The 18,539-nt window shown below is 44.2% G+C and overlaps 1 protein-coding gene across 1 annotated transcript in view; it reads left to right on the top strand.

The window, feature by feature from the left end:
* The first annotated feature begins 808 nt into the window (after positions 1-808).
* Positions 809-18,539, top strand: part of Zbtb10 (zinc finger and BTB domain containing 10) — a 43,322-nt gene continuing 25,591 nt past the window's right edge. The window contains exons 1-2 of the mRNA XM_021641348.2: positions 809-1,805; positions 15,154-16,036. Coding sequence (XP_021497023.1) covers positions 825-1,805; positions 15,154-16,036 — 1,864 coding nt within the window. The 5' untranslated portion in view covers positions 809-824. The remainder of the gene's footprint in view (positions 1,806-15,153; positions 16,037-18,539) is intronic.

The following is an 18,539-nucleotide window of genomic DNA, read 5'->3' as shown; positions in this document are numbered from 1 at the left end:
GCCGAGCCGGCCCCGCCCCGAGACCCCGGCCCCGCGCCCCGCCCGCTCGCCCGCCCGCCGCCCGCTTCCTTCCCGCGGCCGCACCCCCGCCCGCAGGCCCGGGCGGCCGGCCCCTTTCCCGGTCCCCGGGCGCCCCCGGCCCAACCCAGGCCGGCCCAGCCCGCCCCCTCCCCCGGCCGGCCCCCACCCTCTCCCCCTCCAGCGGTTACTGCTACCCCGGTGCATTGTGGGCGCACGGTCCGTTGTTCATTTGCCATTCGACCTCCGCCAGGGCCTGGTCGGACGGAAGCGCTCCGCCGGCTTTATTGTCGGCTCGCTATGTGGCGGAGGCCGGCGGCTTAGAGCGCCTCTCGCGTCCGCGCCTCGGCAGCCGGCGGCGGAGGACGGGGAGCAGTTGGCGGGCCGGCGGCGGCGGCGGCGGCTGCGGAGCGCGCGCGCGGCGCCGAAGCGGGGCAGCGGCGGGGCGCCCGCACTCCTCCTCCTCAACTTCGAAGGCCGCACGCGCGCCCCGGCTCGCCGCTCCGCTGCCCGCCCGCCCAGCCTCCCCGCGCGGGACGCGTTGCCCGGAGCGCGGCGGGGCGGGGGTGGAGAGGACGCCGGCCGGGACAGCGACAGCGGCGGCGGCCGGCCGGCGGGAGGGTGAGGCCGGGCCGGCGGGAGCGCAGCGCCGCGCAGAGTCGCGCAGAGCCGCGCAGCGCCGGGGGCGGGGGCGGGGGCGAGACGTTGGGGGAGCCGCGGTGGGCGGGCGAGCGCGCGGGACGCGGCCCGAGGCCGGGCGCGAGCCGAGGCACCGGGCGGCGGCGGCGGCGGCGGCGGCGCGCGCCATGTCGTTCAGTGAAATGAACCGCAGGACGCTGGCGTTCCGAGGAGGCGGGTTGGTCACCGGCGGCGGCGGCGGCGGCGGCGGCAGCGGCCCCACGAACAATAACGCCGGCGGCGGGGAGGCCTCCGCTTGGCCTCCGCAGCCGCTGCCGCGACCGCCCGCGCCGCCCGCGCCGCAGCAGCCCAATGGGCGCGGGGCCGACGAGGAAATGGAATCGGAGGGCCTGGAGCCCCAAGACTCGGAGGCCTCCGGCGGGGCGGCCACCGCCGCCGAGGACGCCAAGGAGTTGCTGCTCCCTCCGGACGCGGGCGGCCCCGCCTCGCTGGGCGGCGGCGCGGGGGGCCCCCTGCTAGCGGAAAGGAACCGTCGGACTCTGGCCTTCCGCGGGGGAGGCGGCGGGGGTCTCGGCAACAATGGCAGCAGCCGCGGCCGCCCCGAGACCTCGGCGTGGCCCCTCCGGCATTTCAACGGGCGAGGGCCGGCGCCCGTGGATCTGGAGCTGGACCCGCTGGAGGGGAAGGAGCTGATGCCGGACGGCGCGTCCCTGAGCGACAGCACGGAGGACGAGGAGGAGGGGGCGAGCCCGGGCGACGGCAGCGGGGCGGAAGGCGGCAGCTGCGGCAGCAGCAGGCGGTCGGGAGGCGATGGCGGGGACGAAGCGGAGGGCAGCGGAGTGGGAGCTGGAGAAGGAGAGACTGTCCAGCAGCACTTCCCGCTCGCGAGGCCCAAGTCCCTCATGCAGAAGCTCCATTGCTCCTTCCAGACCTCCTGGCTCAAGGACTTCCCCTGGCTGCGCTACTCCAGGGATACTGGCCTTATGTTCTGCGGCTGGTGCCAAAGGACCCCCGAGGATGGGGGCGGCGTGGACCTTCCCCCGGTCGGGCACGATGAGCTTTCGCGAGGAACCCGCAACTACAAGAAAACCCTGCTCCTGAGGCACCACGTCTCCACCGAGCACAAACTCCACGAAGCCAACGCCCAGGTACGGTAGATCCGGCTCTTGATTTTCCTTTTTTCTTTTCGCTTTTTTTTTTTGAGATCGTTTGGGAAAGGCTTTCCGTGGGAAAGGCTGAAACTAAAGCAAAAGAAAGAAAACTGAAAAAGATTCTCCGGGTTGAAGGCGTCGTTCCAATCCAGAGAGAGAGAGGTTCGGGGGAGCTTATGCGTAGGGGTTTAGAAAGCCTGGGAACAAAGTTTTCCGAAGTTGTGGATGTATTGGGGGAGGGGGTGGGGCGACGGTTTTCGAATGATAGCGCTGGATTTATTTTATTTCTTACGAATTAGGGTTTGTCTGTGAGATTGAATCCGAAAGACAGGTTGGGGGTTTTAACCTTAGAGGCTGACTTTCGCTCAAAAAAGATTTTTTTTTCCCCCTAAAATCAGCAGAGATTTTAGAACAGCCCACTGCCTTGTGTTCGACATTAAAGTGCTAGAAGTAGTCTGAAGAATGGATTAAACAGCTTCCTTAAGCTTCGGTTGCTACTGGCAGTCTGCTGTTCAGAAATTCTTATGTCAGGTCTAGATACTGTGAAATGTGAGAGGCATATGTAAATGTTAGGAGGAAGTTAGTTGAATAAGGTGGATAATTTTACGATGTCCATCTCTGTTAAACTTGTTGGACCTTCTTACCCAGGCTCACTTTTGGTGGTTTTAATTCCCTTTTTTTCTTTTTTTTTAAACAGTCCTACTCTAACCATTTTGATAGCTCCTTTCAAGTCAAACAGATGTTAGTCAGTCCTCCTTTTTATGACTCAGACAACCTGTGGTGGTGGGTGGAATTCATTCTTTTGTGTTGCTGGCCAGTCATTGATTTTAGAAAGTCAACGCTCAGGTATTAGTACCTCACGGTGGTGTTTATGGGCTCGATCCTGCTGCTCAGCACACTCACACTAGAGTTTATTAGGCACACAAGTAACCCAGCTTAGCAGAGGCTTTAGCTGTAAAAGCATGGGTTTATTTTGTTTATTCCCAGAAGGCATGGAAAATAGAGCTTGTTTGGATTGATTTTGTTATTTGCACAAAAATATCTTTGCCTAAATCTTACCAAGGACGGGCACCCTCCTTTTTTTTTTTTTTGAGGCAGAGTCTCTGGCTGTCTTAGAATTCACTGTGTAGACCAGGCTGGCCTCACAGAACTCACAGATCCGCCTGCCTCTGCGGGGATGAAAAAGGCGTTTCACTCATAAATCTGCCTGCCTCTGCCTCCAGAGTGCTGGGATTAAAGGTGTGTGCCACCACACCTGGCTGAAGGTCACTTATTTTTAAGATATAAAGCCAAGAACATTTAGTGAGTTGCCTTAAATCCTGGACGCCAGCCTGAGGCTAGTGCCTATAAAGAATGTTGTGATGGAATAAAGAATTGAGTTTTGAGCAAATTGGGTTCAGATCTCAGCTTTCTGTTTTACTACCTTTGGAGATTATCCTGAAAATTTGGTAGGCCTAACATTTTTCTTGTTTTAGGTGTGACAGACTCATTTACATTATTCTGGAAAGTAATTTTGTTTCTTTTTTACAGAAGAGGCATTTTAGGTATTAAAGGGTTAAATAGTAGATACCTGAAGGTATTTAGTATTTAGTAAGATGATAGAAGCTGTGACTTGTGAAAAATGGAAAGCTGAATTTTCCAAGTATTGGTTGGTTAGTATTTAGAAATGATTTTTTTTTTAATAATTGGAATTCGTTTTTCTTAAGAAGTGTACAGTAGCCTGTCCTGGGTGCTGCACCCCTTTAATCCCAGCACTTGGGAGGCAGAGGCAGACGTTCAAGGCCAGCATGGTCTACACACAGAGAAAACCCTGTTTTGAAAGTTGAAAAAAAAATCTGCACTGGACCAAGTGCTATTAACAGAATATTCTGTTCTGTAGGCAAACTGGAAATTATGATTAGCTGCTCAGTGATCCGTAATTCAGAGGAAGAGGGGACTAGTTGGATAACCTTATGGTAGATCCAGTATGGGTGTATCCTGCAGGCATGTACCTGGATCTCAGAATTCATGCCTCCTGAGAAAACTTTTTTAAAACTTGACCCCTGAGCTACCCCTTCCCAAGCCCTGATGATGTTGCCACCTTTTAATGTGCCGTCACTTTGTTTTAGGACATTGTTCTGTTAAACCCTTAACCTTAGAGGGGTGTTCTGTGTTGGTTTCCTTGATTGAATTGGTCCTCACCATTTCTCCTCACTGTGAACTAACCTTTTAGTTTGAGGGATAGCTTGCTCTTCCAAGAAACACCTGAAAAAGCTTTCCCTTGTTAAAACTAGTGACCAGTTCCTACTAATGTGAGTAGGAATTGATCGGGTGTGTTTGCTGTGGTGGTGGTTGTTGCCCGGTAGCCTTTAATTACCTTTAGGAGGCAGTGTAGTAAGAACATTCTCGGGCCCAGGTTCTAGGTCTTGAGTTCTAATCCTCTAACGATTATTTATTGTCATGCTTATTTTATTATAGTTACTCTTAGAAAAAAATGAAGTAGTGCCTTATGGTCCTGGCTGGCCTGGTTGGCCTCAGACATTCTTTGGTCCTCTCACCTGTTAAATGTTAGAACGACAGGCATGCCACCCTCCCCCACCAACTGAAGGTTTACATTTATTTCAGCAGTGCTGGGTATGTAAACTGGCGTCTTACACTTGCTAGGCCATTGCTCTTATTGCTAAGCTTCACTCCCCAGGCCTAAGGTTTGTTTGTTTCCTGGTCCCTCAGTGTCATCCTTTACTTCCTTTTTTTTTTTTTAATCTTTTTGCAGCAGGGTGTTGTGTAGCACAGGTAGACCTTAAAGTCTCTCTGTGTCATCAATTTTGAAGGCACTTTGCCATGCCATTGCACTTGAGTGAGAGCCTGCTATCCCTTCTCATTCCCTCCCCCATCTTTTGTAGATCAGGCTGGCCTCACAGCATCTGCCTGCCTCTGCCTCCTGAGTGCTGCCGCTTTGCCCTACATTTCCCCCCTCCTTTTTGTGGGGGGAGGTCCTGTTAAGACTGATTTTCTGTAGCCTTGGCTGTCCTGGAACTCACTGTGTAGACCCGCTGGCTCAAATTTAAGGAGATCCTCTCAGAGAGATCCACATACAGAGATCCTACTGCCTCTGCCCCCTGAGAGGTGTGTACCACCACCGCCTGGCTGTTTTCCCTTCTCAGAATTTCTAAGACTATAAGGCCCATCTCTGTGGGCATTCTGAGTTTTTCTCATTATAAATGTAATTTCAACTTCACAGAGTCCTGTATTAGTTTTCTCGTTTTAAAAAAGGGGATAGAGGCTGAAGAGATGGCTTAGTGGTTAAGAGTTACTTGCCTGTTGCTCTCAAATGGGGTTCGGTTGTCATCACCCATGTGGGTAGCTAACAGCCATCCATAACTCTAGTCCATGGGATCATATGGACTAGAGTTATGGACAGGCGTGAATATGATACAGATGCATGCAGAAATGTTCATAGACAATTTAAAACAAAATTTAGCTTATGCCTGTAGTCTCAGATCTTGGGAAGTGGAAACATGAGGATCAGTAGTTCAAGGTCATCCTCGGGTGTATACCTGAGACACAGTCTTCCAGCATTGTATGTGAGTTCTAAAATTCAGGCGAGAATTGAGTTCGTGACCTAGGCATGCTGCCATTCTCTCTGAATTCCGGTGCAGTCTAGAGCTAGAGGCAGCAGGAGCCTAGTTTTAGCACACACCATTTACAGGCCTGCTAGGGCTACATAGTGAGACCCTCCCTGTAGGCTAGAAAGGAAATCCTCTCTCCCTCTCATGCTTTTTATACCTTTGTTTTTTTTTTTTTTTTTTTTTTTTTTTGAGAAAGAGTCTTACTTTATAGCTCAGGCTGATCACACAGCCTTTACCTCTGGAGTTCTAGAATTATAGATGTGAAGAACCACCGAATACCGCCCTGCTTCCTCGCTTATTATTATTTTTTTCCCCAGATAGGGTTTCTCTATGTATCCCTGGCTGTCCTGGAACTCAGATCCACCTCAGATCTGCCTCCTGAGTGCTGGGATTAAGGTGTATGTCAACATACGCATCTCTCATTCGTTTTATTTCTTTCACAGAGCTAAGGATCAAATCCAAGGTCTCATCAGTGCTATGCAAATACTTTGCCATTGAGCTGAACCTGAAAGCTTCTTTTTTCTATTAAAAGACCCTTTGTTATGTCATAAATTTTTAATTTTCCTTTTTATTATGTTTAGGTGTGTGTTGTATGTATAGGTACACATGAGTGCAGGTGCCTGAGGAAACCAGAGGCATGGGTCTGCCTGGAATTTCAGTAAATCACTTGATGAGGGTAGCCAGAGTGAAACTCCAGCCCTTTCGAAAAGAGCAGCAGGTGCTGAGCCATCTCTCCAGTCCACCTTGTTTTAAAGGCAGGGTTCTATTGAGCTTTGTAGCCAGGTTAGTGTCCAGCAGAAGATCGCATAAACCAATCTTCTAAGTGCTAGATTTCCAGCTTGTAGCATGCTGGTAGTTTTTGTTGCTTGTTAGTGTTTTGGGGCAGGGTCTCATCTTGTAGTCTTGGCTGGCCCGAAACTCAGCTTTGTAGATTAGGCTGGCCTTGAACACACAGAGATCCAACTGCTTTTGTTCCCTCAGGAGTTGCTGGGATGTACCATCAGTCTCCTGGAGTTTTGAAAGTTCAAGCAGGTATTAGTCCATTTCTAAAGTTTACTTTCATTTCTGGTTTTCATTGGAGGCCAGGTTCTGAATTGAATGAAGTGAGGGCATCCCACAAGCTAGGCGTGGCGAGACCTTTACTATTGAGCTATATATAGCTTTAGTGTGTGCCCCACCCCCTTTATTTTTCTATCAAAACAGGGTTTCTCTCTGTAGCCCTGGCTGTCCTAGAACATACTGTATAGACCAGGCTGGTCTTGCTCTGCCTCCTGGTGCTGGGGTTATTAAAGGTGTGTGCCACCACCGACGGCCCTACTTTTTTTTTTTTACTTCTAAGACAGGTATTGCCTAGGCTGGTCTTGGAACTCCTATCTTGCAAGCTCAGGTAGGCCTTACACATGTGAACATCCTGCTTCAGCCTTTTAGCCTCTTGAGATGCTGGAATTACAGCCATGTTCCTTACCAGGACCTGTTTTTCATGCTTTATATAAATAAGAAAAGTCCTTTCTTTCTTTCTTTCTTTCTTTCTTTCTTTCTTTCTTTCTTTCTTTCTTTCTTTTTTTCTGATTGTTTTGTTTTGGTGGTAACAACAACAACAAATCGGACGTTTTTTAAACTTCGATTTCCTATTTTCGAGATAGGTTTTTGCAAGGTTGTCCCCGCCCCTCAGTTGGGACTCTAGGAGTGTGTCACTGCACTTGGATTCAGTATTGGTCTGAAATGGATTTAATTGGACCTTAGGTTGTTAAGGGCTGCTCCTAAGGAGAGGTGGTGCTTTGGTGGTGATGGTGGTGGTTTGGGGTTTTATTGTTTTTGAAGCATGGCTTCTCAGCTGGCCTGAAACTCTTGTTATTATTTTTTTTTTTTTGTCTTATGGTTATTTTCTTACTTTTTATTATTTTAGAACATCTGTGAATATGTGTGTGGAGGCTGGAGGGTGTTTTGGTGGGTGTTAGTCTCTCAGTGCTGGGCTTCCAAGGACTGCACTACTAGTTGTTAGGTTTGTTAGGTTTGTGTGATAAGCACTCTTACCAGCTTGGTGATGGGGCCCTGGCTTCAGACTCTCACTCTGCTTGACCTGCAGATGTGTATCACCATGCTCGGTTTGGGGAGAATTTTCTTGTTTACAGGAGGCTTTTTTGGCCCTAGGGCACCATGCATTCTAGCTGACCTACACCCACAGCCCCTGGGAAGGATCTGAGAGCCTGTGAATCTGTGTTGAAGCTTGTAAAGGGGACCCTCCATTTGAAAGTATTCGCAAGACAACCTTCATTAGTTTGCTGGAGATCTGTATAGTTTTGAGTATCTTTGGAGTAAATTTCAAGAATTATCTCATTCAGAATTTGGCCATTTGGCCCAGAAAGATTTTTAAATTGCTTTAATTACAGTGATTACAGCTGTAGTTTGGTTCAGACCACTTTCTACCCAATTGTGAAATTCTCAGAGCCCAAATCACTCATTCTGTCAACTCTCTGCAGTCTGCTAAGCCTACAACATACCCCCAAATTATTATTATTGTAAGTTTAGTTAGCCTTTCCAGAAATTAAACAGTGAATTCAGCCCAGTGATGTGCTTGAAATTACTGGTTGGAATATGTTGATGTCAGGTGGAGAAGAGAAAGGTGAGGCGGCAGGGCCACCAGCCTTCGCTTTGGAAACAGGAAGTCCCAAAGGTTGGTTGGTGTTTACTCTTACTTGGTTGGCTAGTTTTTAACAACCTTCGGAAGAATTCCTGAAGTCTTTTATTGTGTGTACATGTGTGGTGGGAGTGTGGGTGCCAACGTGCTATACAGTCTGTGCACGGAAGTCAAAGGACAGCTTTCAGGAGCTGTCTCTCCTCCAGTGGGACCTAGTGTCAGGCTTGTGTGCCTGGCTGCTGAGACACGTCACAGGTCTTGAACGTCGTAAGACAGGGTCTCATGTACCCCAAGCTGACATGATTATAGCCCAGGATGACTCCTGTCTCTACCTCCGAATACTGGGATTATAGACTTAAAACAAAAACACCACAACCTATGTATTCTGTACTGGGAATTGAATCCCGGGGCCTGGTGTATGCTAAGCAAATGACCTGTATACATTCTTAGCCCTTGAAAGTCTTTTGAGAGGGAAAAGTAGTATGAAAGATGAGGCTATGATCCATCAACTTTTGTATAATGTTGAAATTCATTCATAAAAGCTGGTTTATTTCCTTTGTGGTTTTCAAATTTTTGGAAGCATATGTTATTGTATATCTAAAAAGGACATCTTTCTCCATCTGCTTACCTGTGTTAGGTTAGGTACAAGACACAAGATAAACCTGGAAGCCATCCCTGCCCTCAAGGAGAAGTCAGAATAAAATGGTATAGAGACTGTGTTAGGTGTGAGTGTTGAAAACGAGACACTGCAGTTGAGGCTGATGGGTCCTGTCTGCAGAGGTTGAGAGACTTGTAGAACTGGCTTCTGAGTGATAATTGATGCTAACTTAGGTTTTAAACACAGAGGGAAGGATGTTGTGCCACTGCATGTGGCTACAGCAGCTGGAGAGTGAAAATGGTACTGCTGATAAGCCTTGAGAGGAGTTTAATTCTTGAGCATAGTGAAAAATTGGGTTTTAATAGGCGGATCACGGGATCTTGATTGCATTGTGCGGCAGGAAAGTGCTTAAGAGCACTGGCTGCTTCTGCAAATCCCAGCACAGCACCCACACAGCAGCTCCCAGCTCCCTAACTCCAGTTCTAGTGGATCCGATACCCTCATGCAGACGTGCCATACATGCAGGCAGAGTACTATTGCACAGAAAATCATTTTTTAAAAAGCTTCAGAGAAGGTTGCATTGTAAGGTGAAGTGGGACATGCATACAATACTAGCCATTGCTTCAAGGAGGAAGATTGCCGGAAATTGAGAATGAGACCCTGTCTCCACCAGAGCAAATGAAAACAAAAAGATTGCATTGTGTTCTGTTAGCACATAGTCAGCACCAGCACTTTGAGTAGGGGAGGCTCAGATTGTCTGTATTCCTATTTAGAGGCACCAGCAACATGTAGATGTGGATTTAGAGTTTGAGGAGGAAGCTGGTAATAAAAGATAGGTATTTGCTTCCTAAAGATTCCAGGATATTATCACCGGAAGTTCACCTCCTTTTCATTCTATTCCCCAAACACAGAATTAGAACCTATGTTGGATGTGGCGTTGCACAGCTTGAATCCCATCACTCTATCACACACAGAGAAGTAGCCAGGGCTTTGGGTTGATCTACATAGTGAATTCGTGAGACTCTGCCTTAAAGAAAATGAAAAACAAAAAAAAACCAGAGGTAGAATCTGGGGATGGTGTTTAAGCTACAAAAGAATGTCATCATCACACAAGGGCACTGCGGTAAAGGCCGCAGACTGCAAGGGAGAGCTTTGTCTTTTTTCATCAACAGTTAAAATTTCTTAGATTGTGGTTATATTTGCTATAGCTTTGTTTGTCTTTACATTGTAGAAATTCAATTTGATAGTTAAATTTGGAAGAAGAAATTATTTTTCCTCAATATAATGTTCCTAGTGAGTTCTTGAAACAAAAATCACTGCTGATTTTTGTGGTTTTAGTACTTTGGGTTTACATTGATATTTGTTGAAAATGTCTTCTGTTGATTATCCTTTAGAAGGACTAAATTCTGAGTAAGAAAGGAAATATTTGCCTTTTTTTTTATAAACTAGCCAGTATTTTCCTATTGTTAATGGGTTAATAAGCTATGGTCAAGTTTGTGTTACTTCTAACTAAGGTTAGCTTTTCTTTTTCACTTCAGAAGGGGGACTTAGTGGTCTGAAGTGGGGACGGTAAAGGGGGACTTAGGTAGTGGTCTGAAGTGGGGATGGTAAAAGACAGTAATAATTCTTTGTTCTTTCCCCCATGTTTCATTACTTAAATTATGCTGATACAACTTTTTAGATATATTTCAGAAACTGTTTCATCTTTCAATAACATCCATCTTCCGTAATTTCAAGGTCTTTGCTTCTTCTAAATACTGTGCTCTTTTTTTCTGCTTTGTAGATAACCACTCTTGTAGTATAGTAAAGGCTGGCTGGCCTCATATTCTCTCTCTTTTTTTAAGATTAATAGTTTTTATTTTATGTGCATGACTATTTGACTGCATATGTGTATGTGCCTCACATGCATACCCAGTATGAAGAAGAGGGTGTTAGGACCAGTGTGAGACATGGGGTGGGTACTGGGAACTGAACCCAGATCTTCTGCAAGAGCAGCAAATGCTCTTCACTGCTGAGCTGTCTCTTCAGCCCTCAAACTCAAAATTCTTTGTCATTGAGGATGATTTTGAGGTAATCTTCCTGTCTCCACCACCCCAGTGCTAAGGCAGATGCATGCCACTGTGCCTGGTTTTATGTGTGTTGTGGCTCAAGCACAGGACATTGCACATGCCAGACAAGTGCTCTACCAGTTATACTACTATGTTAATACCGTTAACAGTCCCTAACTGGTCACAGTATTTCTTGTCTTAATTCTCTGGTATTGATCCATCTTCACATTGCTACCATAGTTATCTCTTCAGTCTGTCAGCCAATCCAATACTATACCTACTTCTTTAAGCCTGGATCCTAGTTCCATCGCAGAACACGCACGCACACACTCACACACACTTACTTTTTCTTAAAAGTTCTGTAGGGCATCCAACCATAACAGTCAGTGGCACTTGCCCTTTTGAAAGGTATGCATTTATTGACTTAGGTGGTCCTAGGGGTTATTGTAGGCAAGTATTCCAGCTCTCCTGATTACTTGTTAGTTTAAGACAGGCTCTTGATGGGCATGATGGCTTACGCCTTTACTCCCAGCAGAGGTAGGATCATTTTTGTAAGTTCCAGGACAGCCAGGGCTATACAGAGAAACCAAAGCCCACAGGCCTTGAACTTGAGATCACCCTGCCTTAGCATCCCCCAGTCACCGCCAGCATTATAGGCCTTTGTTAACAGGCTCAGCTCTATTTATTTAATTTATTACAGTCCTTCTATATATAGCTGAGAATGGCCTTGACCTTGTGATTCTCTTTTCATATTCTAAGTGTTAGGATTACAGGCATGTGCCACTGCCTGGAAGAGCTGCTTGTTTATAAATCTTGTGGAAGTGAGGGGCCTTTACTTGTGGAAAATATGTTACCTGCTTATTTGTGTTTTATGGACATTGGGGAGTACCTCGTAGTTCTTTACATAAATCTAGACTTTAAAGGATGCTATAGGCCACCTTGGTTATCTCTTTTAAATGCTCTCTCATTTGTTTAGGTTGTTCATTCTCCTACCCTATTCCTAATCTCTTAAAGCTGTCCTCACACTTTCAAAGCATCTCTGGGCCCACAGAAAAACTAGAATAGACCCCTGCTGTTAGGTAGCTCCCTTGTTTACACAACTAAGCATATTGAGGGTCTTTCCTACTAGCAGTAGCTGGAACCTTAGACCTGAATCATTTTAGACTTTTTGTCTCTAATACAAAGATTTGTTTAATAGGGACTTACTGATTTATTCAGAAATTAATGCCATTTTATTTACTATGTCTGTTCAATTTATTTAGTTGTTTTGCAAAAGTCCTCAAATATCTTTGGAAAATGAATACATATATTCATGACTTTATTTTGAAGGGCTTTCTTTTAAAAAATATTTATCTTATGTGTATATGTGTTTCACCTGCCTGGTACCTGAGAAGAGGGTGTTGAATACCCTGGAACTGGAATTATACGAATCCCTAGGGTAACCCCCATCCGAAAAGAAAAAAGAAACCACAATTGGAGGTAGTTACTTCTAATTATTGCAGACATCTTAAAACTATGTCACTGGGTCCTACTTTATTTTCTGGACCTGTCCCACCAGTTTATATAAGGTTTGTTGCATTTGTTACACAAAATGTCCTTATTTTAAGTATTACTCAGTGAAAAGCCTACCCACAACACACTCATACAATCAAATCAAACACTGTGTAACGACCATTTTTTCCATTATAACTGTAGAACAACACCAGTGTCTGCTTTTACAAATACCACCAGTAATTCCTTTATCACTACTTACTGAAGGACCATGCTCTGTGTAACAGCTGGTAAGAAAGCCCTTCACGGAGGTGGAGAGATGGTTCAGTACTTAGGAGCACTTGCTGCTCTTGCAGGGGACCTAGGTTTGCCTTCCCAGCAGCTACACATCCACACAACTATGTATTTCAGGCTGGCCTCCAAACTGAGCTTCCTGCCATGGCTTCCCAGAGTCTGTGATTACAGCTCTCCGCATCACACATACTACTTTTTATTTAAACTTTAGGTAGTTGTTTACTTTTAAATGCTAATTCACTGCTTCCACAGACCCTTACAGAAGTGCTGCCAAGTTTTGGCAAGTTTTTGCTTCTTCCAAGGACTCATTCATTTACTGCAATATCTATTAGGAAGAACTTGCACCCAAACCAGGTATATAGTATGCATAAAAAAGTTTAAAGCTAGGTCTATACGAAAGAAGAGTTCCCTTTCATATTTCCTACTGTCTCTGTAGAGCTCTGGCAAGTTAATAAATTCATGTAGTCTGTTTTTAAAAAGGACTCAGGTTTTATTAGGTCAGAGTGATTGGTTTTTTTTTTTTTTTTGTGAAAAGTTACATTGTAACTGTTTATAGGTATTTTTAGAATTGTCTTATTTCTGTGTTTATGTAAGTCAACTATTTTTACTGTTGGTAATACATTTATTTTGAAATTTTGTAATATGGTTTTTATACAAGATCTATGTTTTAAGAAATAGCCTCTGGGAAGTTAGACCTCATACATATTTTCAGGGAAAGACAGACCTAGTGGAACAGAGACACACAGTAAAGCAAAGTGTTTGCCCCTCCCCCACTACGCATCACTGGGCTACCTCTGCCTTAGGAGTGCTGGGATTACCATGCACTCCTGCTGTGCACACTCCAGCCATTCCCCTAATTTTTGAAGTCTCTCTTTCAAAGCAAAAAGTTGGATTCATACTAATGCATAGGTTTGTTTCACCTATTTTATTCTTGACTGCTAGAGTTGTGTTGTAGGAGAGGAGAGAGGGCTGCTGGGAAGCTAGGAACAGTGTGCTGTGATAGGATTGTCTTGGGAGGTTTGCTACAGTAGAACGGCTTCCTGAGATTTAGGCACTAAGATCCGGGGAAGATGAGACTGTCAAAGGTCTGTTGCAGTTCACTTTCTGTCTTTCCTTCATATTGTTGATTCTATAGCAGTTCTCTATACCACAGGTTTACAGGTGCGCCTTACTGTTCCATAGTCCTGTGAAGCACTGATAGTACTAGAATGCTAGCACTTGTTTTTCTTCACTGGACTGTTAATAGCTGGGAGGAGTGCAGAGATAATGCAAAGCAATACTGAAGGTGGGTTGGAGTGCCAACCTCTGCCTGGAGGGTTTGCCTACCTGGTCACTGAAGGAAGCCACAAAGTTATTAGTTAGAATTAACGTTAATAATATTACTATTATCGAAAGCATCGCAGACAGTGAGTTGCCAGAGGACACACATTCTGAAAGTAGACTACACTTTTATTTATATCATGTAATTTTTTTAAAAGGTGGATTTTATTATTTATGTGTATTTGTTGGGGGCAGTGGTGCAGTTGTTCTGTACCCAGAAGATGGTGCTAGATTCCCTGGAAATGGAGTTAACAGACAGTTGTAAGCCAGCATGTCCATGCTGGGAATTGAACCCCAGTCCTCTGGAGAGCAGCTAATGGCTATTAACCACTAAGCTATCTCTCCAGCTCTCTGTGTAATGTTTTGTTTTCCTTGCAGTGCTGGGGATTTGAGCCCAGGAGGCCCCAGCCTTTCCCCCCATTGAAGATGGACTTGAACTGTTGATCCTCCTGCCTCTGCTTTATCAGTGGTAGATTTACAGTTGTGAGCTGCAGTGTCTAGCTTAATTGCTATATGGGAACCTTACTAAAGTGGTACTAAGTGGAACTATAATGAATATTTATATGCCTGATGAAAAGCAAAATTTATATACAATAAAGCCTCTTGAATTCAGGACTTTTTAATTAACTTATAGATGAGATAGTATTTGTGACCCTAAAAAGAAGGCATTTAGAAAGTTGCCTAGAAAATTATAACTGGGTATGCTCCTAGATTTAATTAACATCATTGACCTAAACTAACTTTTATTTCAGCGTTTGCCTAGACTGAAAACCTAACTTCTTTTTTTTTTGAGACAGGGTATCCCTGTGTAGCCTGGCCTGTCCTAGACTCACTTTGTAGACCACTGGCCTCAGAGATCCATCTGCTTCTGCCTCTCTGTGTGCTGGGCTTACAGGTGTGCAGTGGCACATGGCTGAACATTTACCTTTCTGACAATGTTAGATAAGGTGGCATGCCTTGACGTGGGGATTTTAAGTGCAGTGAGAAGAGGCTTCTGCTTTCCTAACAGATAAAGCAGATTAATATGATTTACATAAAGGAAAGTTTCTTAAGAAAATAATTATTATTTTCATTTAAATTTTTAAAATTCATATCCTTACCTTATATTTGAAAAGACCCTGCCCGATCCTCAGTGAGATGTGTCTTTTTTTTATAACAATGAGTTGCATCAGACTGTTCATTCCGTTCAGTGTTTAATATAGTGAATGTTTCAAAATGTCTAATTATTCATGAATTGGTATACTTGAGTATTTTTTAAATGATTTTGACAGTTACATTTGTTTTCCTTGGACTGGGGGTCTTTAAAATATAAATAAAATGTAATGTTAATGTTTTCCTCCAATTACAGGAGTCAGAAATACCATCAGAGGAGGGGTACTGTGACTTTAATAGTAGGCCAAATGAGAACTCTTATTGCTATCAACTTCTTCGACAACTAGATGAACAGAGAAAGAAAGACATTCTTTGTGATGTCAGCATTGTGGTGAGCGGGAAAATCTTTAAAGCTCATAAGAACATCCTGGTTGCAGGCAGCCGTTTCTTTAAGACTTTATATTGTGTCTCAAACAAAGAAAGCCCTAACCAAAACAATACTACCCACTTAGATATTGCTGCAGTTCAAGGTTTTTCAGTCATCTTGGACTTCCTGTATTCTGGGAACCTGGTGCTCACAAGCCAAAATGCCATTGAAGTGATGACAGTGGCCAGCTACCTTCAAATGAGTGAAGTTGTTCAAACTTGCAGAAATTTCATTAAAGATGCCTTAAATATAAGCATTAAATCAGAAGCTCCAGAGTCTGTAGTTGTGGACTATAATAATAGGAAACCAGTTAGTAGAGATGGCCTGACTTCATCACGGGATCAAAAAATCGCCAGCTTCTGGGCAACACGGAATCTTACCAATTTGGCAAGTAATATAAAAATTGAAAATGATGGTTGTAATGTCGACGAGGGCCAAATAGAAAACTACCAGATGAATGACAGTAACTGGGTCCAAGATGGTTCTCCTGAATTGGCTGAAAATGAATCTCAAGGTAAAACAAAAGTATTTATTTGGAATAATATGAGCTCTCAAGAGACCGGCAAAGCAAGGAGGAAAAACCAAACTACAAAGAGATTTGTTTATAATATACCACCTACTAATGAAACAAATCTAGAAGATTGCTCAGTGATGCAGCTACCGGTTGCCTATCCAGAAGAAAATAAGGCCCTGCTCATCAAGGAAGAACCAGGTAAATATCGTGTATGCGAAGGTTTTCACTTTGACTATAGTTGCTTACATGTGTATATTTTTTTAAAAAGAAATGTGCTGTTTTATTACCACGATTCTCACAAAATGAAAATAATCTCAAAAAGGAAGGTAGGCTAACAACCTCCACCTGCAGAGTTGGGGGAAGACTGGGCAATGTTAAGTTTTTCTGCTTGCCTGAGACCAGTGGGAAGGTAGAAACAGAACCAATCTGAAAATGGCTGATATTACCTACGCCTCAATAAAGGGTCCCAGAAGACCCAGTCACCCCCTCTAGAAAGCTTAATGAGGGCATCTTAACAACTCCTAAGTAGGCACTTGGCAGTTCAAGATTTTGTCTTCTGGTTGTTGTTTTTTTTTCCACTCTGACTGTACATGGTTCACAACTAAAACCTGGGGCAGATGGAAAAGGTAAGAGTTCAGTTGCTTATAATTTTAAATTTTATTTTTAATTGGAAAATTTTAATTTGAAAGTAATAAAATAGGGGTGCTTGAATTTCATTTTTTTGTGTGTATATGTGAGTTTCAGTTTTAGATTAGGTAATTAAAGTACTGTCTTCCAAAAGCCTTATTAATAACCATCTAACAGATGCCTTTTGACTTAGGATAAGGTTATGTCTGTAAATACATCCTAAATGTAGTAAGTCAGAAGATACTCAGCCAGTTGAACATCACAGTTTGGCAAATCATCCAACAAGAGCTCTATCTTATAAGTGATAAATGTCTTATAAATTTATTAGACACTAGCTGAAGTTAAAATACAGTAAAGGGTTTGCTTTTGTTTCACAACAATTTGAAACTTTTTAAAATTGAGCTCTTATGTTAGGGACCCTTCAGTGTTATCAGGGAGTATGACACCTACTGGCAGCCTCTGCACTGTTGTATGACCAAGAGTTTAGTTACAGTGTACAGCAAATCACTTTATCCTTTTTGAAATATTTTTAGGGTCTAGTTAACATTTTTTTTATTTATACATATTTTTTGCTACAGAATTTTGCTAATTCCAAGATTACTCTAATTTGTTTGGAACTACTCTGCTTAGCATAGGGCTCCAGAAGCAGGAGTTTTTTTATTGTCACCTGAGTTATTTGTTTAGCTTAGAAGGACTGTAAGGTTTGGTTTCTGGAATGGGGTTATTTGTTTTGGGGAAGCTGCAGTTTTCCTCTCCAAACATAGGCCAGAAAGAGATTTTTGGTTTTAGTGTGTTCCTCAGACAGCGTATGCAAGAGTCTTAGGATGCCCTATTTGTGGTAAAGAACTTTTAGAAACCTAGTGGCGGACTCATGGAAACAGAAATAGAGTGGGCGCTTTTCTTCGCCTCGGCTTAAACCGGCTGTTCCTAGCTTTGAGGCCTCTCATGGCATTTGAGAGTTCCTATCTCAGTGGAAATAGGTTTGTGCACTGTTAATTATGTGGTTGAATGACTGTTTACCTGAAAACATGTCCGGGCTGGCAGGGTTGCACTCTAGCATTTTTAAGGCAGAGGCAGGCAGATCTCAGAGAGGTTAGCCTAGTCTACATAGCTTGTTTCATTACAGTCAGGCCTGTCTCAAAAACAATCAGTCTCTGATTGATTGACTGATTGATTTGATTTTTTTTTCCCCGAGTTTTCAAGATAGGGTTTCTCTGTGTAGCCTTGGCTGTCCTGTACTTGCTTTGCAGACCAGGCTGGCCTTGAACTCAGAGCTCTGCCTGCCTCTGCCTCCCAAGTGCTGGGATTAAAGACATGTGCCACGCCTGGCTTCAGTGTCTGATTTATATGATAATGAGGATAGAGCATTTTATTATGTTGAATTATTATTTTATTTATTCACTGTTTCTTTTTGTGTGGTTCGTGCATCTGTGTGTATATACAAGCCATAGCACACACATGTGAAAACCAAAGGAATCAAGGTTGGGTTCCTAGGCTTGTGAAGTCCGGCGGCTTGCGGAGTCGGGCACTTTTCCCACTGAGCTGTCTAGGAAGGCAAGCCTGTGGAATGGTTTTTTACTTTTTTGGCTCAAGTTAGTTTTCACCAGTAGAAATAATACTTGGAAATCAGCATGCATGTACAGTGACTTATTGTCTTGGGGTGAGAGTTGGCTTTTTGAGACAGGGTCTTATTATGTGGCTCCGACTCTCCTGCAACTCACTGTGTAGACCAGAGTGGCTTTCAACTCACAGAGAACCAACTGCTTCTGCCTTCCAAGTGCCCGACTGCTGCTTTTTCCTTGTATATCAGTTTTTGTCAGCTTTTGTTTTAAGTTATATGTAGGTTAGGCTGGCCTCTAGTTCACTATGTAGCTAAGGGTCACCTTTATGTCTATCCTTATATTCTGGGATCTACCTCCCAGATGCTGAGATTATATGGTGTGCCAACACTCCTGTTTCTGAGGAGTTGTTTTTGTTTAAATCTAATGATAGATGCCTTAGCTGGCATTTTGTGTTTTGACTCACTAATATAGAAGGCCTAACAAAACTCTATAGAATGTTTAAACATATATTC

This window comes from Meriones unguiculatus, chromosome 6, assembly GCF_030254825.1.
Source record: "Meriones unguiculatus strain TT.TT164.6M chromosome 6, Bangor_MerUng_6.1, whole genome shotgun sequence".
Taxonomy (NCBI): Eukaryota; Metazoa; Chordata; class Mammalia; order Rodentia; family Muridae; genus Meriones; species Meriones unguiculatus.
Note: the sequence above shows the minus strand (reverse complement) of the source record. Positions and strands in the feature narration are given on the sequence as shown.